The sequence below is a fragment of the Oncorhynchus mykiss genome, chromosome 15 (assembly GCF_013265735.2).
Source record: "Oncorhynchus mykiss isolate Arlee chromosome 15, USDA_OmykA_1.1, whole genome shotgun sequence".
Lineage (NCBI taxonomy): Eukaryota > Metazoa > Chordata > Actinopteri > Salmoniformes > Salmonidae > Oncorhynchus > Oncorhynchus mykiss.
The window spans coordinates 54,228,571-54,252,724 of NC_048579.1; the positions used below are offsets into that span (position 1 = coordinate 54,228,571).

General features: G+C 49.1%; 1 protein-coding gene across 1 annotated transcript in view; it reads left to right on the forward strand.

The window, feature by feature from the left end:
• Positions 1–24,154, forward strand: part of LOC110490323 (transmembrane O-mannosyltransferase targeting cadherins 1) — a 110,829-nt gene that overhangs the window by 83,033 nt on the left and 3,642 nt on the right. The window contains exons 10-17 of the mRNA XM_036944636.1: positions 240–353; positions 5,295–5,438; positions 13,291–13,399; positions 13,893–13,995; positions 14,996–15,131; positions 15,310–15,454; positions 15,839–15,976; positions 19,569–19,691. Coding sequence (XP_036800531.1) covers positions 240–353; positions 5,295–5,438; positions 13,291–13,399; positions 13,893–13,995; positions 14,996–15,131; positions 15,310–15,454; positions 15,839–15,976; positions 19,569–19,691 — 1,012 coding nt within the window. The remainder of the gene's footprint in view (positions 1–239; positions 354–5,294; positions 5,439–13,290; positions 13,400–13,892; positions 13,996–14,995; positions 15,132–15,309; positions 15,455–15,838; positions 15,977–19,568; positions 19,692–24,154) is intronic.

Here is a 24,154-nt window from a genome sequence, read left to right on the forward strand (position 1 = left end):
TGCATGAAAAACTAGTCAGTGCACCGCATATAGTCTATCGAGTCAGGAAAGTCTGGCTGCGCACTCAGGACTGATTTCTGAGAACAATATCATGTCTACAACTTCAAACTATCGTAAATAAGCACAAGTTATACTACTGTTTAACAGTGCCCCAAATCACTTGCTAGCTAGTGCAAGCACACATCTGTTTCACTGCCTCTCCTATTTATACCTCATCCTCTCTCTCGCTCTCTCTACAGGTCTGGCATCCAGACGCTGCCTCACAACGCCAAGGTTCACTACAACTACGCCAACTTCCTGAAAGACAGAGGGCGCCACCAGGAGGCCATCCACCACTACAAAACTGCTCTCAGGTCAGTTATAGTGTCCATAATGTCAGAGCTTTTGCTGTTTACGCCACTACAAATCTGCTCTAAAGTCAGTCTCAGTGTCCAATAAAGTAAAACTACAGCAATATGAGGGGGGTTAACGTGTTTCATACTGATCACCATGTCAATGGGACACAGTCCTGCCAAACCACAGTCATTCCTCAACCACAATAACACCATCAGCTTTCAACGTTCAGGGACACAGTCCCACCAAACCACAGTCATTCCTCAACCACAATAACACCATCAGCTTTCAACGTTGAGGGACACAGTCCCACCAAACCAAAGTCATTCCTCAACCACAATAACACCATCAGCTGTCAACGTTGAGGGACACAGTCCTGCCAAACCACAGTCATTCCTCAACCGCAATAACACCATCAGCTTTCAACGTTGAGGGACACAGTCCCACCAAACCACAGTCATTCCTCAACCACAATAACACCATCAGCTTTCAACGTTGAGGGACACAGTCCTGCCAAACCACAGTCATTCCTCAACCACAATAACACCATCAGCTTTCAACGTTGAGGGACACAGTCCTGCCAAACCACAGTCATTCCTCAACCACAATAACACCATCAGCTTTCAACGTTGAGGGACACAGTCCTGCCAAACCACAGTCATTCCTCAACCACAATAACACCATCAGCTTTCAACGTTCAGGGACACAGTCCTGCCAAACCACAGTCATTCCTCAACCACAATAACACCATCAGCTTTCAACGTTGAGGGATTCGGTCATTCTGCCAAAACCACGTGTTTGGAACCTCATGTGACCTCAGTCACTCCAGGACCTGAAAGATAAAGTGTTCAAGTTACAGTCAAAATTACAGTTGAGGTAAGAAAACCCACTGAGAAACGGTCAGAAAGTTTGGCTCCAAACCTCAATCAGCAAGCGGTCATGAAACGCTCAGGTAGGTCTCAATGGAGAACAGTTCAGCCCTCCGCCCATGCACCAGGACAAACAGAGGACATCTTTCTTCATATGGCATGTCGTCCCTATAGTGTCTAGACTGTACCTCCAGGCCTTAAGTAACTAGAATGAATTACTTTAAGTAGGAGAGACGTTATTGATTGTCTTACGTTGATGGTCCGCCCACTCAATTAATTACAAAACACTATTTTATTAAATCAGAGGAACTCTGTTTGCTGCACATAAATGCATAAAGGCGCACACACACTCTCTTGCTTGCACACACACACACACACACACACACACACACACGCACACACACACACACACACACACACACACACACACACACACACACACACACACACACACACACACACACACACACACACACACACACACACACACACACACACACACAGAGAGACAGACACAGACACACACACACTAGATTGCATATTCTCAAGCATGTAATGGCCTTGTCTCAGCTCGATGCTTTCACCCCATTCATCTCAGTGAGATACACACACGCAGCACTGTACCTAATGAAAGAGGGGATCCATTTGTTCTGCCTGTCACTGGCCCTGGCTCCTACAGACCCAGAAGGCTATATATTTATCCCCCAGTCCAGCTTTCCCTTTTTCTCGTCCCCCTCTCTTCCCCCCCCCCCTACCCTCCCCCTTCTTCTTGAGTCATAACTGATTAGCCTTACAGTGCTCTGTCATTTTGTTTATGTGTGGTTGTGAGTGTGTGTGAGAGTTGTTTGTCTCAGTCATTAGTATTTGACTGAGCAAGGAAATCATGCTGTGTGTCTTCTACTACTGTATCTGAGTCTCTCTTCCCTCCTCCTCTCTCCCCTCCTCCTCTCGCCTCTCTCCCCCCTCCTCTCCCCCCCCCTCCTCTCTCCCCTCCTCCTCTCTCCCAGTTTACCAGGGGCTGGCTAGAGCCTGTTTGACTTATTTGGACAGAAGGGTTTAGGTCCAGTGGGATCATTCTTTTCTCTTTCTACAGTTTGTTCTTTTTACCTTTCCATTCCCCCTGGCAGAGATGTAGAGGCTCACTGAAGGATGCTCCGTGAGCCGGCTTAGCTAGAGTGTGTGTGTGTGTGTGTGTGTGTGTGTGTGTGTGTGTGTGTGTATAGGGATGCATATCTCAGAGCTCCCTCAGTTCCATTCCCCCGTTCTATATTCCTCATCCCCCTATCCGTCCATCTCCATCCTACGAATACCCCATCATTTCATCCCCCTATCCGTCCATCTCCATCCTCCGAATACCCCATCATTTCATCCCCCTATCCGTCCATCTCCATCCTCCGAATACCCCATAATTTCATCCCCCTATCCGTCCATCTCCATCCTCCGAATACCCCATAATTTCATCCCCCTGTCCGTCCATCTCCATCCTCCGAATACCCCATAATTTCATCCCCCTGTCCGTCCATCTCCATCCTCTGAATACCCCATAATTTCATCCCCCTATCCGTCCATCTCCATCCTCCGAATACCCCATCATTTCATCCCCCAATCCGTCCATCTCCATCCTCCGAATACCCCATCATTTCATCCCCCTATCCGTCCATCTACATCCTCCAAATACCCCATCATTTCATCCCCCTATCCGTCCATCTCCATCCTCCGAATACCCCATAATTTCATCCCCCTATCCGTCCATCTCCATCCTCCGAATTCCCCATAATTTCATCCCCCTGTCCGTCCATCTCCATCCTCCGAACTCCGAATACCCCATAATTTCATCCCCCTGTCCATCCATCTCCATCCTCCGAATACCCCATAATTTCATCCCCCTGTCCGTCCATCTCCATCCTCTGAATACCCCATAATTTCATCCCCCTATCCGTCCATCTCCATCCTCCGAATACCCCATCATTTCATCCCCCAATCCGTCCATCTCCATCCTCCGAATACCCCATCATTTCATCCCCCTATCCGTCCATCTACATCCTCCAAATACCCCATCATTTCATCCCCCTATCCGTCCATCTCTATCCTCCGAATACCCCATCATTTCATCCCCCTATCCGTCCATCTCCATCCTCTGAATACCCCATCATTTCATCCCCCTTCCCCTTTTCCTATCTCTGACAAGCAGAAGTGTGCTCCCCCTCGCTCTCTTTCTCCCTCTCTCTCTTTTTTCCTGATCCCCTCTAATGCCTTCTCCTGCCTGTATCTACGTATAGCAACAGGATCCTGCAGGTGTGCTGTTATAATCCTGTCCAGAACCCTTCGCTCCTTTTATCCCACTCCAAACCACATTACTCTCTATACAGAGGCTGCTCTGAAATGGTACCCTTTTCTCTATATTTCCACTACCTTCGACCAGTTCCTATCGGGTTCTGTCAAAGTTAGTGTACTGTATAGGGAATAGTCAGAAATACTTGAAGAAATGAGGAGATGGTAAACTCCATTCGATTCTTATTAACGGTCATTGTATACATTGCTTGTATGTTGTCAATGGGCCGCACTGGGCATTCTGGATAAATGGGAGTCAAGTGGGAGTCCATTTTGCCCTAGCTCAAAAATGTGCATGAATTACGTGAACGAGAAACACAGCATTACAAATATTACCAAGATGTGAATGAATTAACTTGTTCTCTTTAATACCATATAGCTTTGAAATCGTGACATTACGTAGGTAGAAGGGATTGTGTGACCCTTAACTCAGCAACAGCGTGACGCAGCATGACAACGTGAACGCGATGGGTCTACAGTCTGCTGGGCGAGGCAATATACGTTACATTATACATTCATTGACCAATGACATTACCATCTCCTCCTTTCTTCAAGTACTTCTGGAATAGGGTGCTTTTTTTAATCAGACACTGACAAACTTTAACCCCCAGGCACATTACTTCCACTTTCAATTATTTTCGAAGGTAATTTTTCTTGTTTTTCATTTGGGCTAAAAGGTGATAAGAGAGAGAGGCGATGTTGTTATACCCTGGAGTTGTGGGTTTTATTGCATTCTTTCGAGGTTGTTTTATTTGTTTGTTTTTCAGGTTTCGTGTTCTGGTCCCCTGCTAAGACATTAGATTGGGTGATGGTGTGTGTGTGGGGATCAATAGTGTGCTTACGGCAGTGTGCGTGCCACTAAGTCCACACTGTTTCCTTTCTAGGCAGTGTCACACTGAAAGGCAACGTAAACTGTGATTAGCCAATGGAAAGGAGACTAAGTTGCATTGTAAATGGACATGGTTGTCGTGGCGTTGTTTCACCTCTTGCCCCCGGGGTTGTGATGTGTGTCTCTCATAGTTATGCCACTAATAATACAAATGGGTTGCAATTGCATGCCACCTTTGACCCGATCCTTTCTGAAAGCACTCAATGCTCTAAAAGAGCGTTTCATGCCTTATTCAGATGCTCTATAAGAGCGTTTCATGCCTTATTCAGATGCTCTATAAGAGCGTTTCATGCCTTATTCAGATGCTCTATAAGAGCGTTTCATGCCTTATTCAGATGCTCTATAAGAGCGTTTCATGCCTTATTCAGATGCTCTATAAGAGCGTTTCATGCCTTATTCAGATGCTCTATAAGAGCGTTTCATGCCTTATTCAGATGCTCTATAAGAGCGTTTCATGCCTTATTCAGATGCTCTATAAGAGCGTTTTATGCCTTATTCAGATGCTCTAGAATGATTGATTTACAGAAGCCATTTGGTGTACAATAACCGTTATCAGGATAACAACCACTTATCCTAATTACGGTATCATGGGGGTCATGTCGTCTTCTTGTAGCGCTATGGGGTCATGTAAGGATACATGAGAAGGGTCACATGTCCCCAAAGTGCTAAATTGCTTCCTATCGCCGTCACTGATTTCAAGGACCAGACCGATCAGGCACCTTTTCAACCATTAGCGGTCATCACAAAATGTGATGAAGGAGGAATGTTTTCTTCCAGATTGGAACTTGAAGATACCTGGGTTTCTTTTCCCTCCTCTACCTGAACTACTTTCCTGCTCTCCTCCTCCCTTCCCCCTCCTCTAACCTCTCCAGGTTGTACCCTCGCCATGCCAGTGCCATGAACAACCTGGGTACTCTGACACGCCACCCAGAGGATGCCGAGCACTACTACAGGACCGCCCTGGACACCAACCCCCAGCACAACAGAGCCCTGTTCAACCTGGGAAACCTGCTCAAGTAGGATATACGCACACACACCTGCATGCATATGCACACACATGCATGGACACACGACATGCGTGCACACACACACACACACACACACACACACACACACACACACACACACACACACACACACACACTGTGCATGCACTCAGAGGTCTCGGCACAAGGCTCGCACCCCATTCATTCGTACACACACACACACGCACAAACACACACACTTTCCCTGCAGCACACTTAAGTGCCAAGATGGCGTAGCAGTCAGACGTCTTGTCGTGTCGTGTCCCTTGTATATATCGTTTTATTTACATATTTTTCTTCGCATATCTTTTAAAACATTTTGCTAAACCTCAACATCTAAATACTCTCCTGCAACCTGCCTCACCCTATGTGGTGTGGATCTGCTTTTTTTCATCTAAAGTATCTATATTTACTTCTGATCCGGAACCCCTCAATTGAAGCTAGCCAGCTAACTACCAGCTATCAGTCAGCAAAACATTGCTAGCGGTCATCAACTAACCTTTAGCTCGGAAAGCTCTCGCCAGTTCGAACAACGCGACTCTAACCAGAGCATAACGGACCTATTATTTTTATCCCCGGACTCCCACCGCAAACGGAACATTTTCATCTGGATCTTCACAACTAGCTAACTAGCTAACCGCAACCCCGGATGACTACTCCTGGCTAGCGTTTCCATCCACTTAGCTTGAAGCTAGCCCGGCCAGAGCTCCTGTGCTACCACCAAAGCATACTCCTGGGCTACAATATCCGGACCCACGACCGGTCTATCGATGTCACCGCATGAAGAGGCATAAACAGACTTAACAACATCGCGACGTCCCCCAAAGGCTAACTTTCTAGCCCTTGCTATCTGCTTGCTTGCTAATTCAGCCTGCTAACTGCTAGCTTGTTTAGCCCCGTTCTACTAACTGCTAGCTTGTTTAGCCCCGGCCTACTAATTGTTAGCTTGTTAGCACAGGCCTGCTAACTGTCTGAATCGCCGTGTCCCAAGCCAGCCCAACCACTCACTGGACCCATATTTACTTTCAATCTCTTTTCGATTTTTAATTCGATTATAATTTCCGGTAATCTGCCTCACCCAATGTGATACGGAATCGTTATTATTTTTGATTTTTAGAACAGATTCAAGAACCTCCAGAAGCTAACCAGCTAACTAGCTACAAGCTATTTAGTCATTGTTAGCCACTGCTAGCGGCTTTTACCTTCTGCACAGCCAGCCATTTTTTTTTTGCCTGGATAATACTCGCCCGTCTAGCTTCCCTGTCCCATCTACCGCTGCCTCCTGGACACTGTGATCACTTGGTTACATAGCTGATGCCTGCTGGACACTGTGATCACTTGGCTACATAGCTGATGCCTGCTGGACTGTCCATTAATCACGGTACTCCATTCTGTTTGTTTATGTTTTCTGTCGGCCCCAGCCGCACTCAGGCTCTGTGTGTAGTTAATCCGACCCTCTCTGCCTAGTCAACGCCATTTTACCTGCTGTTGTTGTGCTAGCTGATTAGCTGTTGTTGTCTCACCTACTGTTTTAGCTAGCTCTCCCAATCAACACCTGTGATTACTGTATGCCTCGCTGTATGTCTCTCTCAAATGTCAATATGCCTTGTATACTGTTGTTCAGGTTAGTTATCATTGTTTTAGTTTACAATGGAGCCCCTAGTTCCACTCTTCATACCCCTGATACCTCCTTTGTCCCACCTCCCACACATGCAGTGACCTCACCCATTACAACCAGCATGTCCAGAGATACAACCTCTCTTATCATCACCCAGTGCCTGGGCTTACCTCCGCTGTACCCGCACCCCACCATACCCCTGTCTGCGCATTATGCCCTGAATTCATTCTACCATGCCCAGAAATCTGCTCCTTTTATTCTTTGTCCCCAACACTCTAGGCCACCAGTTTTGATAGCCTTTAGCCGCACCCTCATACTACTCCTCCTCTGTTCCGCGGGTGATGTGGAGGTAAACCCAGGCCCTGCATGTCCTCAGGCACCCTCATTTGTTGACTTCTGTGATCGAAAAAGCCTTGGTTTCATGCATGTCAACATCAGAAGCCTCCTCCCTAAGTTTGTTTTACTCACTGCTTTAGCACACTCTGCTAACCCTGATGTCCTTGCCGTGTCTGAATCCTGGCTCTGAAAGGCCACCAAAAATTCTGAGATTTCCATACCCAACTATAACATTTTCCGTCAAGATAGAACTGCCAAAGGGGGAGGAGTTGCAGTCTACTGCAGAGATAGCCTGCAAAGTAATGTCATACTTTCCAGGTCCATACCCAAACAGTTCGAACTACTAATTTTAAAAATTACTCTCTCCAGAAATAAGTATTTCACTGTTGCCGCCTGCTACTGACCCCCCTCAGCTCCCAGCTGTGCCCTGGACACCATTTGTGAATTGATCGCCCCCCATCTAGCTTCAGAGTTTGTTCTGTTAGGTGACCTAAACTGGGATATGCTTAACACCACGGCAGTACTACAATCTAAGCTAGATGCCCTCACTCTCACACAAATCATCAAGGAACCCACCAGGTACAACCCTAAATCTGTAAACAAGGGCACCCTCATAGACGTCATCCTGACCAACTGGCCCTCCAAATACACCTCCGTTGTCTTCAACCAGGATCTCAGCGATCACTGCCTCATTGCCTGTATCCGCTACGGATCCGCAGTCAAACGACCAACCCCTCATCACTGTCAAACGCTCCCTAAAACACTTCTGTGAGCAGGCCTTTCTAATCGACCTGGCCCGGGTATCCTGGAAGGATATTGACCTCATCCCGTCAGTTGAGGATGCCTGGTCATTCTTTAAAAGTAACTTCCTCACCATTTTAGATAAGCATGCTCCGTTCAAAAAAATGCAGAACTAAGAACAGATATAGCCCTTGGTTCACTCCTGACCTGACTGCCCTCGACCAGCACAAAAACATCCTGTGGCGTACTGCAATAGCATCGAATAGTCCCCGCAATATGCAACTGTTCAGGGAAGTCAGGAACCAATTCACGCAGTCAGTCAGGAAAGCAAAGGCCAGCTTCTTCAGGCAGAAATTTGCATCCTGTAGCTCTAACTCCAAAAAGTTCTGGGACACTGAAGTCCATGGAGAACAAGAGCACCTCCTCCCAGCTGCCCACTGCACTGAGGCTAGGTAACACGGTCACCACCGATAAATCCATGATTATCGAAAACTTCAACAAGCATTTCTCAACGGCCGGCCATGCCTTTCTCCTGGCTACTCCAACCGCGGCTAACAGCTCCGCCCCCCCCGCAGCTACTCGCCCAAGCCTCTCCAGGTACTCCTTTACCCATATCAAGATAGCAGATTTTCTGAAAGAGCTGCAAAACCTGGACCCGTACAAATCAGCTGGGGTAGACAATCTGGACCCTCTATTTCTGAAACTATCCGCCGTCATTGTCGCAACCCCTATTACCAGCCTGTTCAACCTCTCTTTCATATCGTCTGAGATCCCCAAGGATTGGAAAGCTGCCTCAGTCATCCCCCTCTTCAAAGGGGGAGACACCCTGGACCCAAACTGTTACAGACCTATATCCATCCTGCCCTGCCTATCTAAGGTCTTCGAAAACCAAGTCAACAAACAGGTCACTGAGCATCTCGAATCCCACCGTACCTTCTCCGCTGTGCAATCTGGTTTCCGAGCCGGTCACGGGTGCACCTCAGCCACGCTCAAGGTACTAAACGATATCATAACCGCCATCGATAAAAGACAGTACTGTGCAGCCGTCTTCATCGACCTTGCCAAGGCTTTCGACTCTGTCAATCACCATATTCTTATCGGCAGACTCAGTAGCCTCGGTTTTTCTGATGACTGCCTTGCCTGATACACCAACTACTTTGCAGACAGAGTTCAGTGTGTCAAATCAGAGGGCATGCTGTCCGGTCCTCTGGCAGTCTCTATGGGGGTGCCACGGGGTTCAATTCTCGGGCCGACTCTTTTCTCTGTATATATCAATGATGTTGCTCTTGCTGCGGGCGATTCCCTGATCCACCTCTACGCAGACGACACCATTCTGTATACTTCCGGCCCGTCCTTGGACACTGTGCTATCTAACCTCCAAACGAGCTTCAATGCCATACAACACTCATTCCGTGGCCTCCAACTGCTCTTAAACGCTAGTAAAACCAAATGCATGCTTTTCAACCGTTCGCTGCCTGCACCCGCATGTCCGACTAGCATCACCACCCTGGATGGTTCCGACCTAGAATATATGGACATCTATAAGTACAGTGCCTTGCGAAACTATTCGGCCCCCTTGAACTTTGCGACCTTTTGCCACATTTCAGGCCTCAAACATAAAGATATAAAACTGTATTTTTTTGTGAAGAATCAACAACAAGTGGGACACAATCATGAAGTGGAACGACATTTATTGGATATTTCAAACTTTTTTAACAAATCAAAAACTGAAAAATTGGGCGTGCAAAATTATTCAGCCCCTTTACTTTCAGTGCAGCAAACTCTCTCCAGAAGTTCAGTGAGGATCTCTGAATGATCCAATGTTGACCTAAATGACTAATGATGATAAATACAATCCACCTGTGTGTAATCAAGTCTCCGTATAAATGCACCTGCACTGTGATAGTCTCAGAGGTCCGTTAAAAGCGCAGAGAGCATCATGAAGAACAAGGAACACACCAGGCAGGTCCGAAATACTGTTGTGAAGAAGTTTAAAGCCGGATTTGGATACAAAAAGATTTCCCAAGCTTTAAACATCCCAAGGAGCACTGTGCAAGCGATAATATTGAAATGGAAGGAGTATCAGACCACTGCAAATCTACCAAGACCTGGCCGTCCCTCTAAACTTTCAGCTCATACAAGGAGAAGACTGATCAGAGATGCAGCCAAGAGGCCCATGATCACTCTGGATGAACTGCAGAGATCTACAGCTGAGGTGGGAGACTCTGTCCATAGGACAACAATCAGTCGTATATTGCACAAATCTGGCCTTTATGGAAGAGTGGCAAGAAGAAAGCCATTTCTTAAAGATATCCATAAAAAGTGTTGTTTAAAGTTTGCCACAAGCCACCTGGGAGACACACCAAACATGTGGAAGAAGGTGCTCTGGTCAGATGAAACCAAAATTGAACTTTTTGGCAACAATGCAAAACGTTATGTTTGGCGTAAAAGCAACACAGCTGAACACACCATCCCCACTGTCAAACATGGTGGTGGCAGCATCATGGTTTGGGCCTGCTTTTCTTCAGCAGGGACAGGGAAGATGGTTAAAATTGATGCGAAGATGGATGGAGCCAAATACAGGACCATTCTGGAAGAAAACCTGATGGAGTCTGCAAAAGACCTGAGACTGGGACGGAGATTTGTCTTCCAACAAGACAATGATCCAAAACATAAAGCAAAATCTACAATGGAATGGTTCAAAAATAAACATATCCAGGTGTTAGAATGGCCAAGTCAAAGTCCAGACCTGAATCCAATCGAGAATCTGTGGAAAGAACTGAAAACTGCTGTTCACAAATGCTCTCCATCCAACCTCACTGAGCTCGAGCTGTTTTACAAGGAGGAATGGGAAAAAATGTCAGTCTCTCGATGTGCAAAACTGATAGAGACATACCCCAAGCGACTTACAGCTGTAATCGCAGCAAAAGGTGGCGCTACAAAGTATTAACTGAAGGGGGCTGAATAATTTTGCACGCCCAATTTTTCAGTTTTTGATTTGTTAAAAAAGTTTGAAATATCCAATAAATGTTGTTCCACTTCATGATTGTGTCCCACTTGTTGTTGATTCTTCACAAACAAATACAGTTTTATATCTTTATGTTTGAAGCCTGAAATGTGGCAAAAGGTCGCAAAGTTCAAGGGGGCTGAATACTTTCGCAAGGCACTGTACCTAAGTGTCTGGCTAGACTGTAAACTCTCCTTCCAGACTCATATCAAACATCTCCAATCTAAAATCAAATCCCGAGTCGGCTTTCTATTTCGAAACAAAGCCTCCTTCACTCACGCCGCCAAACTTACCCTAGTAAAACTGACTATCCTACCGATCCTCGACTTTGGCGATGTCATCTACAAAATAGCTTCCAATACTCTACTCAGCAAACTGGATGCAGTTTATCACAGTGCCATCCGTTTTGTTACTAAAGCACCTTATACCACCCACCACTGCGACCTGTATGCTCTAGTCGGCTGGCCCTTGCTACATATTCGTCGCCAGACCCACTGGCTCCAGGTCATCTACAAGTCCATGCTAGGTAAAGCTCCGCCTTATCTCAGTTCACTGGTCACGATGGCAACACCACCCGTAGCACGCGCTCCAGCAGGTGTATCTCACTGATCATCCCTAAAGCCAACACCTCATTTGGACGCCTTTTGTTCCAGTTCTCTGTTGCCTGTGACTGGAACGAATTGCAAAAATCGCTGAAGTTGGAGACTTTTATCTCCCTCACCAACTTCAAACATCTGCTATCTGAGCAGCTAACCGATCGCTGCCTACCTGGTTAAATAAAGGTGTTCTCAACTAGCCTACCTGGTTAAATAAAGGTGTTCTCAACTAGCCTACCTGGTTAAATAAAGGTGTTCTCAACTAGCCTACCTGGTTAAATAAAGGTGTTCTCAACTAGCCTACCTGGTTAAATAAAGGTGTTCTCAACTAGCCTACCTGGTTAAATAAAGGTGTTCTCAACTAGCCTACCTGGTTAAATAAAGGTGTTCTCAACTAGCCTACCTGGTTAAATAAAGGTGAAATAAAAATAAAAAAATAACGAGTGACACAAAGTGCACTCCCTGAGGTTAAATGGCTTACATTAGCAGAATGTTCTTTCTCACCAAGTCATCGCGCTGAGGGGAAATAGTTTAGACACGCAGTGGCGAGCTGTTCTGCTTGTTGCTCAATAGGGCTGTGGTTGTGTGTGTGTGTGTGTGTGTGTGTGTGTGTGTGTGTGTGTGTGTGTGTGTGTGTTTGTGTGTGTGTGTGTGTGTTTGTGCGGGGTTGTCATATCATCGACACCGCTCTGCTCTACTCTTCCCTGTCACTCTGGCAGAAAGCTGATTGGAAAAACATTTGTTTAACACACAGATAAACAGAGCACTCATGAAATCACTGGGTTGACACAAAGAGGAGGGGCTGCGGGGGGGGGCTCGTTAGAACAACAAAACACTTTCATACACACACACACACACACACACACACACACACCAGGACAGACACACCAGCGCAGCAGACTTGGCATTAGCCGGGACAGTGGGAGATTTCTGTTACTGTTTACTCTCTGCATTATTGCCCCCACCTACTCTCTTCTCATTGATGGGTGTGTACGGTGTTTGTAGTACACACACAGCAGCATTCCTGCTTGCCTGGCTGGCTCTAATGGAGAAACACGGCAATAATGGCAACACAAATTAACTCCATTATTGAGCTACAGATCCATCAACATCAACATTGATGGGAGTGTAAAGTGTTTATTACACACACACACACACACACACGCTAGCCTGGCTAGCTCTAATGTAGAAACACAAATTAACTTCATTATTGCGCTACAGATCCATCAACATCAACATTGATGGGAGTGTAAAGTGTTTATAACACACACACACGCACACACACACACGCTAGCCTGGCTAGCTCCAATGTAGAAACACAAATTAACTTCATTATTGCGCTACAGATCCATCAGGTCTATATTTTCAATTACGACATGTGAACATACAGCCTCGGGCCTAGAGACAGACCCAACATGGATTCCCATTACTCCTGCCGGGCCTGACACCGTTTCCAGGTCATCTACTGTATGGATGTGTGTGTGTGTCAGCAGAAAACGGACACAACATAGCCATATGAGGATGATGATGATGATGTTATTTCAGGTCCCAAGGGAAGAAGGAAGAGGCGGAGGCTCTGTTGAGAGACTCCATTCGGTTCGGTCCACACTTCGCTGACGCCTATTCCAGTCTAGCATCACTTTATGCAGAGCAGGTAATACACACGTACATGCACGCACACACACACGCACACGCACACACACACACACACACACACACACACATGCTTTGCAGGTAATACACACGGCATTCCAGTGATGTCTCAATCTATGCACTGGTTGCATACACACACAAAAATACACACATTCTCTCACATACATACTTAGTATGGACTCACACACACACTTTTGTAAGAGCATGTTAGGCAATGTGAGTTCTGCTATATCTACCCTTCCCTTCCCCCTTTTCCATGGATACAGAATTCAATTAAAATTCGCTGTAGATCGTTATTCTCGCTGCCGGGAACTCCAGTCACTGCGTCATTACTTTGGCTTGTTCAATTAAACACACTCGCTAACTCCTTAACCTTGTATTACCACAGGTTCTATCTAACCGTATCTCAGCATAGCCACAATTTCACACATATCAGCTCATACTTAATAATTCAATATAACTATTTTATTGATATCGTATTCTTTTTATTATAGAAGCGGTTTGCGGAGGCCAATGAAGTTTATTTGCAAGGCATAGAGAGCTGCCCAGACAGCTCAGACCTGCATAATAACTACGGAGTGTTTCTGGTCGATACCGGTGAGTTCCGTTGGGTTGGTAGGAGAGGAGAGTGTTGATCTGTTTGCAAATAAAGTTTTTAGCTTACTCACACCTCTCTCTCTCTTACTTACTTACTTGCTGACTTTATTGTCCCCGTGGGGAAATCTTGTTGCAGTGTCATGTACACATTTAAAGTGGCGTTTAAATACAAAACAAAATTGACAATACAACTTTCATAACAGTTACGCACCAATAAAAATAATAATAGTAAGAAATAAGAAATAAAACATGAAATAAAGAAGAAGAGACTAGCCTGCTGGCCTTACGGAGTCAATTTGAACATTCACCCGAGCTATTTAGGAGGGATATCACACCTGGCACAAATGATTGTCTCGTTCTGTTCTTCCTGCTGAGGGGTGCCCTATACCTGCGCCCAGAGGGGAGTAATTCAAAGTCCAGGTACAGGGGGTGACTTGGGTCTAAAATGATTTTGTGAGCCTTACAGAGGGCCCTGACCTTAAAGATCTCATCCAAGCCTGTCTGTTTGACTCCAAGTACCTTGCTTGCTGTGGTGATATTCCTTCTCAGCATGTTTCTCTGGCTGACAGTGGCATTGCCAAACCAACAAACAATACAAAAAGTTAAAATACTCTCTATAAAGGGTTTGTAAAACAGAGTCAGTATAGTACAGTCTATATGAAAAGAACCCGACTGTTTTAGAGAGTACAGTCTCTGTTGGCTCTTTTTGTAGATCAGGTCTGTACATTTACTCCACTGAAGCTTGTTGTCCAAGAGGACACCCAGATATGTGTATTCCTCTACAATTTCTATATTCTGGCCTCTGATAGATGTTGCAGAGGTAGGTGTTGTACGCTTCCTGAAGTCTATGCACATCTCTTCGGTCTTGTTGGTATTGAGGACCAAGTGTGATTCCTCACACCACTCTACAAAGTCATCTAGGAACGGGCCATGATGTTCCTCTCTCTCTCTCTCTCTCTCTCTCTGTTTCTCTTTCTTTCTCTCACTCTTCTCTCATCAGGAGAAGGCGCGCTGGCGGCAGCCCACTACCAGCATGCCGTGCGTCTCAAGCCGGCGCACTACGTCGCCATGGTAAACTTGGGCCGCCTCCTTCGCTCCTCCAATGAGAACAAGGAGGCGGAGTCTTGGTACAAAAAGTGAGTTAAGAGGTGACAACCAATTTGGGAATATGGGAGAGATTCACAAGTCAAACGAGAGCAACACTAGCCATGTGCCCATTGTCCAGAGAAGAGAGTCATGGGTGGAGCTGTCCTGTGGACCTTGCATGACCTCTTGTTGACCTTCCATTGACCTCTCCCTGACCTTTGACCCCAGGGCCCTGCAGGTGACGAGGAAGGTGGACATCCTGACGCCACTAGGGGCGCTGTACTACAACACAGGACGCTATGAGGAGGCTCTGCAGGTGTACCGCGAAGCGGCTACGCTTCAGCCAGACAGCACCGATATCTGGCTGGCTCTGGTGAGGCACAACACACACACACACATGCAGGCATGCTGCAGTCATACCACATGCTGCAGTTATACCAGGACAGCACCAACAGATGTCTGGCTCTGAATTGCCCTCCCTCTTCCTCTCCCTCTCCCTCTCCCTCTCCCTCTCCCTCTCCCCCTCCCTCTCTCCCTCTCCCTCTCCCTCTCCCACTCCCACTCCCTCTCCCACTCCCTCTCCCTCTACCTCTCCCTCTCCCTCTCCCCCTCCCTCTCTCCCTCTCCCTCTCCCTCTCCCACTCCCACTCCCTCTCCCACTCCCTCTCCCTCTCCCTCTCCCTCTACCTCTACCTCTACCTCTACCTCTACCTCTACCTCTACCTCAACCTCTCCCTCTCCCTCTCCCTCTATACAGGCACAAGTGTTAGCCATGGCAGGCCGCTCTAAAGAAGCAGAGAAGATGACTCTGGGCATCATATCTAAGCAGGGGAGCTGCATCGAGTGTTACCGCCTACTGTCTGCCATCTACAGCAAACGAGGCAACTACACAGAGGTATGTGTGTGTGTGCGTGTGTTGCTGGGTCTGTGGTGTCTGCCTTTGAAAGAAAGGACGGGACTGAGAAAGAATAAGAAGAGACCGTCAAGAAAAACAGAACAATCCATATCACCTCGGGGTCAGCGACAGTGATCGCCGCGGAAACAGTGGTTACCATGGAAACGCATCACATCTAGATTCTGTCTCCTCCGAGTCTCACAGGATCACATCCCCATCTGTTCACACTGATCGTCTATCCTTTACTTCATTCACCTCATCTCTCCATCTGATTACATTCTCCTCCTCCGCCATCCCTCATTCCATCCTTCATTCCATCCCTCCGTCTCTGGGGGCCCATCTGTAGACACTCAAACAGAATGGATGTAATCTCTGTGTCCCAAATGGCACTCCAATCCCTGTGTAGTGCACTACTTACACGGAATAGGGTGCCATTTGAGATTTAGTCTCGCTGCTAAAAATAGTATTTTCTTCCAAAAATAACACAGAGGTTATGTGGGGGGCTGACTAGAGAAGCAGGGAACGGCGAGATAAGGCCTTTTTCCTCTGGGGGCCGCTTGGGTATAAAAATATTGACAATCGCTTTTTTATTCAGAACACAAATTTTTCTATGCATTTTCTCTATTATATCTACTACCCTCACAGCAGTGGAGGCTGCTGAGGGGAGGACGGCACATAATAATGGCTGGAACGGAGCAAATGGAATGGCATCAAGCACGTTTGATGTATCTGATAATGTTCTACTGATTCCACTCCAGCCTTTACCACAAGCCTCCTCCCCCATTAAGGTGCCACCAGCCTCCTGGGCCTAACACATATCATTTGTTTAGGACAGTAATAACATAGTTCAGCAAGATATTTGATTCTCTATTTTAGGACACCTGGTAGTATCATCAACAACAAAAAATAATCTATATTATTTGATGAAAATGTTGAATTTGGCCTTACTGCCTTTGTCTCAATAAACATGATAATGCTCTAAGATATGTCAAATCAGGGAGGCCACATTTCAATCTAAAGGATTTATGGTATGTCGTCACTGAAATGCTTGAGAAAGGTATTGGGAAGAAGACCTGCATTGCTTTCAAATGGGATTGTGTGCGTTCCAACGTGTCCTGCGCAGCTTGTGACCGCCGTAGAGGGAAACAGCAGGCACGTCCGTGTTCCCTGAGAGTCGTCTCTAGTAACTCCAACCGTTCAAAAGTTAGAGGCAAACTTGTAGGGAGAAAAAAAAGAAAGAGCTCTGTTTGTCACAAGCGCATTTATCGGAGCTCGGCGGTTACTCGCGTAACCATGGTTCTATGAACTAAGGGCCATATTTAGTAGATTGAGATGAATCCAGTGCGATCAGTAGGGATTTCTCAGGCCTTTCTCTATGGACTGACGGCGGTCCACGGACCTGGGCTTTAGAAAGGCTGGACTAGAGGACGTTTATCTTCTCTGTCTCAGACAGAAGACCGGATTTCACACCATCCTCCCTTTGGATTGTCTGAGTGTGTTTCTGTCCAGTGTCTACATACTAACCCACCAGGGATATTCCTACGCTTCCAGATCTGTTAGCTCCACTATCTCGATATCCCCTTAATGGGGGTTTTATACATGTTTTTATCTCTGTCAAAGGGAAGGGAAAATAAAAAGCGATTGATGATATTTATGTCATCTCAAGGATGAGACTTTTCTCTCCCAGAGGCAAAAGTAAATTCCATTAAATTCACACCTCTCTTCCTTGTTCTTTTCTTTCCCTTCAAATCTCTCAGCTTTCATCATATTTTAACATTGCCAAAGCAAGTGAAGTAGATAATACACAAAAGTGAAATAAACAATAAAAACGAACAGTAAACATTACACTCACAGAAGTTCCAAAATAATAAAGACGTTTCAAATGTCATATTATGTCTATATACAGTGTTGTAACGATGTGCAAATGGTTAAAGTACAAAAGGGAAAATAAATAAACATAAATATGGGTTGTATTTACAATGGTGTTTGTTCTTCACTGGTTGCCCTTTTCTTGTGGCAACAGGTCACACATCTTGCTGCTGTGATGGCACACTGTGGTATCTCACCCTGTAGATATGGGAGTTTATCAAAATCGGGTTTGTTGTCTCATGATTTGGTTGCGTCTAGTTATGTTGCTGCCCTCGGGCTCTGTGGGGTGTGTTTGTGTTTGTGAACAGAGCTCCAGGACCAGCTTGCTTAGGGGACTCTTCTCCAGGTTCATCTCTCTGTAGGTGATGGCTTTGTTATGGAAGGATTGGGAATCGCTTAATTTTAGGTGGTTGTAGAATTTAGCGGCTCTTTTCTGGATTCTGATAATTAGCGGGTATCGGCCTAATTCTGCTCTGCATACATTATTTGGTGTTTTACGTTGTACACGGAGGATATTTTTTGCAGAATTCTGCATGCAGAGTCTCAATTTGGTGTTTGTCCCATTTTGTGAATTCTTGGTTGGTGAGCGGACCCCAGACCTCACAACCATAAAAGGGCAATGGGTTCTTTAACTGATTCAAGTATTTTTAGCCAGATCCTAATTGGTATGTCGAATTTATGTTCCTTTTGATGACATAGGAGGCCCTTCTTGCTTTGTGTCTCAGATCGTTCACAGTTTTGTGGAAGTTACCTGTGGCGCTGATGTTTAGGCCAAGGTATGTTTCGTTTTTCTGTGTGCTCTAGGGCAACAGTGTCTAGATGGAATTTATATTTGTGGTCCTGGCGACTGGACCATTTTTGGAACACCATTATTTTGGTCTTACTGAGATTTACTGTCAGGGCCCAGGTCTGGCAGAATCTGTGCAGAAGATCTAGGTGCTGCTGTAGGCCCTCCTTGGTTGGTGACAGAAGCACCAGATCATCAGCAAACAGTAGACATTTGACGTCAGACTCTAGTAGGGTGAGGCCGGATGCTGCAGACGGTTCTAGTGCCCTCGCCAATTCGTTTATATATATGTTGAAGAGGGTGGGGCTTAAGCTGCATCCCTGTCTCACCCCATGGCCCTGTGGGAAGAAATATGTGTTTTTTTGCCAATTTTAACCTCACACTTGTTGTTTGTGTACATGTATTTTATAATGTTGTATATTTTTCCCCCAACACCACTTTCCATCAATTTGTATAGCAGACCCTCATGCCAAATTGAGTCGAAGGCTTTTTTGAAGTCAACAAAGAATGAGAAGACTTTGCCTTTGTTTTGGTTTGTTTGTTTGTCAATTAGGGTGTGCAGGGTGAATGCGTGGTCTGTCGTATGATAATTTGGTAAAAAGCCCATTTGATATTAGCTCAGTACATTGTTTTCAGTACATTGTTTTTCCCCCAACACCACTTTCCATCAATTTGTATATTTGTATAGCAGAACCTTGCAGGGTAGCCTAGTGGTTTGAGCATTGGACTAGTAACCGGAAGGTTGCAAGTTCAAACACCCGAGCTGGCAAGGTACAAATCTGTCATTCTCCCCCTGAACAGGCAGGCCGTCATTGAAAATAAGAATTTGTTCTTAACTGACTTGCCTACTTAAATAAAGGTAAAATATCCATGGAAGTCTGTCCCTATCCATGGAAGTCTATCCCTATGTGTACTAATTATCTCCTCTTCCTCTAGGCTCTGGATGCTCTAGACAAGGCCCTACTGCAGAACCCTATAGACATGTCTGTCAGGGCAGAGCTTCACTTCTCCAAGGGCAACCAGCTCAGAGAGATGAACCAGCTGGACAGAGCCTTTGAGGTACAGGAGGGGACACACACACACACCCCTCATTACTCTGCAAACTTTTCTCCATCTGCTCCCTCTTCTCCCTCATCCACTAAAGTTCCAAACTCTACCTAATTAATTTTGTCTCCTGCTTAACTCCCTCCTCACCGTCACACCCCTTTCTCTCCCTCCTCACCGTCATACCCCTCTCTCTCCCTCCTCACCGTCGTACTCCTTACGGTCGTACCCCTCTCTCTCCCTCCTCACCATCGTACCCCTCTCTCTCCCTCCTCACCGTCGTACCCCTCTCTCTCCCTCCTCACCGTCGTACCCTTCTCTCTCCCTCCTCACCGTCGTACCCTTCTCTCTCCCTCCTCACCGTCGTACCCCTCTCTCTCTCCCTCCTCACCGTCGTACCCCTCTCTCTCCCTCCTCACCGTCGTACCCTTCTCTCTCCCTCCTCACTGTCGTACCCTTCTCTCTCTCTCCTCACGGTCATACCCCTCTCTCTCCCTCCTCACCGTCGTACCCCTCTCTCTCCCTCCTCACCGTCGTACCCCTCTCTCTCTCCTTCCTCACCGTCGTACCCCTCTCTCTCCCTCCTCACCGCCGTACCTCTCTCTCCCTCCTCACCGTCGTACCTCTCTCTCCCTCCTCACCGTCGTACCTCTCTCTCCCTCCTCACCGTCGTACCCCTCTCTCTCCCTCCTACCGTCGTACCTCTCTCTCCCTCCTCACCGTCGTACCCCTCTCTCCCTCCTCACCGTCGTACCCCTCTCTCTCCCTCCTCACCGTCGTACCCCTCTCTCTCCCTCCTCACCGTCGTACCCCTCTCTCTCCCTCCTCACCGTCGTACCCCTCTCTCTGCCTCCTACCGTCGTACCCCTCTCTCTCTCTCCTCACGGTCATACCCCTCTCTCTTCCTCCTCACCGTCGTACCTCTCTCTCCCTCCTCACCGTCGTACCCCTCTCTCTCCCTCCTCACCGTCGTACCCCTCTCTCTCCCTCCTCACCGTCGTACCCCTCTCTCTCCCTCCTCACCGCCGTACCTCTCGCTCCCTCCTCACCATCGTACCTCTCTCTCCCTCCTCACCGTCGTACCCCTCTCTCTCCCTCCTCACCGTCGTACCCCTCTCTCCCTCCTCACCGTCGTACCCCTCTCTCTCCCTCCTCACCGTCGTACCCCTCTCTCTCCCTCCTCACCGTCGTACCCCTCTCTCTCCCTCCTACCGTCGTACCCCTCTCTCTCCCTCCTCACCGTCGTACCCCTCTCTCTCCCTCCTCACCGTCGTACCCCTCTCTCTCCCTCCTCACCGTCGTACCCCTCTCTCTCCCTCCTCACCGTCGTACCCCTCTCTCTCCCTCCTCACCGTCGTACCCCTCTCTCTCCCTCCTACCGTCGTACCCCTCTCTCTCTCTCCTCACGGTCATACCCCTCTCTCTCCCTCCTCACCGTCGTACCCCTCTCTCTCCCTCCTCACCGTCGTACCCCTCTCTCCCTCCTCACCGTCGTACCCCTCTCTCTCCCTCCTCACCGTCGTACCCCTCTCTCTCCCTCCTCACCGTCGTACCCCTCTCTCTCCCTCCTCACCGCCGTACCTCTCTCTCCCTCCTCACCATCGTACCTCTCTCTCCCTCCTCACCGTCGTACCCCTCTCTCTCCCTCCTCACCGTCGTACCCCTCTCTCCCTCCTCACCGTCGTACCCCTCTCTCTCCCTCCTCACCGTCGTACCCCTCTCTCTCCCTCCTCACCGTCGTACCCCTCTCTCTCCCTCCTCACCGTCGTACCCCTCTCTCCCTCCTCACCGTCGTACCCCTCTCTCTCCCTCCTCACCGTCGTACCCCTCTCTCTCCCTCCTCACCGTTGTACCCCTCTCTCTCCCTCCTACCGTCGTACCCCTCTCTCTCCCTCCTCACCGTCGTACCCCTCTCTCTCCCTCCTCACCGTCGTACCCCTCTCTCTCCCTCCTCACCGTCGTACCCCTCTCTCTCCCTCTTCACCGTCGTACCCCTCTCTCTCCCTCCTCACCGTCGTACCCCTCTCTCTCCCTCCTACCGTCGTACCCCTCTCTCTCTCTCCTCACGGTCATACCCCTCTCTCTCCCTCCTCACCGTCGTACCCCTCTCTCTCCCTCCTCACCGTCGTACCCCTCTCTCCCTCCTCACCATCGTACCCCTCTCTCTCCCTCCTCACCGTCGTACCCCTCTCTCTCCCTCCTCACCGTCGTACCCCTCTCTCTCCCTCCTCACCGCCGTACCTCTCTCTCCCTCCTCACCATCGTACCTCTCTCTCCCTCCTCACCGTCGTACCCCTCTCTCTCCCTCCTCACCGTCGTACCCCTCTCTCCCTCCTCACCGTCGTACCCCTCTCTCTCCCTCCTCACCGTCGTACCCCTCTCTCTCCCTCCTCACCGTCGTACCCCTCTCTCTCCCTCCTCACCGTCGTACCCCTCTCTCTCCCTCCTCACCGTTGTACCCCTCTCTCTCCCTCCTAACGTCGTACCCCTCTCTCTCCCTCCTCACCGTCGTACCCCTCTCTCTCCCTCCTCACCGTCGTACCCCTCTCTCTCCCTCCTCACCGTCGTACCCCTCTCTCTCCCTCCTCACCGTCGTACCCCTCTCTCTCCCTCCTCACCGTCGTACCCCTCTCTCCCTCCTCACCGTCGTACCCCTCTCTCTCCCTCCTCACCGTCGTACCTCTCTCTCTCCCTCCTCACCGTCGTACCCCTCTCTCTCCCTCCTCACCGTCGTACCCCTCTCTCTCCCTCCTCACCGTCGTACCCCTCTCTCTCCCTCCTCACCATCGTACCCCTCTCTCCCTCCTCACCGTCGTACCCCTCTCTCTCCCTTCTCACCGTCGTACCTCTCTCTCCCTCCTCACCGTCGTACCCCTCTCTCTCCCTCCTCACCGTCGTACCCCTCTCTCCCTCCTCACCGTCGTACCCCTCTCTCTCCCTCCTCACCGTCGTACCCCTCTCTCCCTCCTCACCGTCGTACCCCTCTCTCTCCCTCCTCACCGTCGTACCCCTCTCTCCCTCCTCACCGTCGTACCCCTCTCTCTCCCTCCTCACCGTCGTACCCCTCTCTCTCCCTCCTACCGTCGTACCCCTCTCTCTCCCTCCTCACCGTCGTACCCCTCTCTCTCCCTCCTCACCGTCGTACCCCTCTCTCTCCCTCCTCACCGTCGTACCCCTCTCTCTCCCTCCTACCGTCGTACCCCTCTCTCTCCCTCCTACCGTCGTACCCCTCTCTCTCCCTCCTCACCGTCGTACCCCTCTCTCTCCCTCCTACCGTCGTACCCCTCTCTCTCCCTCCTCACCGTCGTACCCCTCTCTCTCCCTCCTCACCGTCGTACCCCTCTCTCTCCCCCCTACCGTCGTACCCCTCTCTCTCCCTCCTCACCGTCGTACCCCTCTCTCTCCCTCCTTACCGTCGTACCCCTCTCTCTCCCTCCTCACCGTCGTACCCCTCTCTCTCCCTCCTACCGTCGTACCCCTCTCTCTCCCTCCTCACCGTCGTACCCCTCTCTCTCCCTCCTACCGTCGTACCCCTCTCTCTCCCTCCTCACCGTCGTACCCCTCTCTCTCCCTCCTCACCGTCGTACCCCTCTCTCTCCCTCCTCACCGTCGTACCCCTCTCTCTCCCTCCTCACCGTCGTACCCCTCTCTCTCCCTCCTCACCGTCGTACCCCTCTCTCTCCCTCCTCACCGTCGTACCCCTCTCTCTCCCTCCTTACCGTCGTACCCCTCTCTCTCCCTCCTCACCGTCGTACCCCTCTCTCTCCCTCCTACCGTCGTACCCCTCTCTCTCCCTCCTCACCGTCGTACCCCTCTCTCTCCCTCCTACCGTCGTACCCCTCTCTCTCCCTCCTCACCGTCGTACCCCTCTCTCTCCCTCCTCACCGTCGTACCCCTCTCTCTCCCTCCTACCGTCGTACCCCTCTCTCTCCCTCCTCACCGTCGTACCCCTCTCTCTCCCTCCTACCGTCGTACCCCTCTCTCTCCCTCCTACCGTCGTACCCCTCTCTCTCCCTCCTCACCGTCGTACCCCTCTCTCTCCCTCCTACCGTCGTACCCCTCTCTCTCCCTCCTCACCGTCGTACCCCTCTCTCTCCCTCCTCACCGTCGTACCCCTCTCTCTCCCTCCTCACCGTCGTACCCCTCTCTCTCCCTCCTTACCGTCGTACCCCTCTCTCTCCCTCCTCACCGTCGTACCCCTCTCTCTCCCTCCTCACCGTCGTACCCCTCTCTCCCTCCTCACCGTCGTACCCCTCTCTCTCCCTCCTCACCGTCGTACCCCTCTCTCTCCCTCCTCACCGTCGTACCCCTCTCTCTCCCTCCTCACCGTCGTACCCCTCTCTCTCCCTCCTCACCGTCGTACCTCTCTCTCCCTCCTCACCGTCGTACCCCTCTCTCTCCCTCCTCACCGTCGTACCCCTCTCTCTCCCTCCTACCGTCGTACCCCTCTCTCTCCCTCCTCACCGTCGTACCCCTCT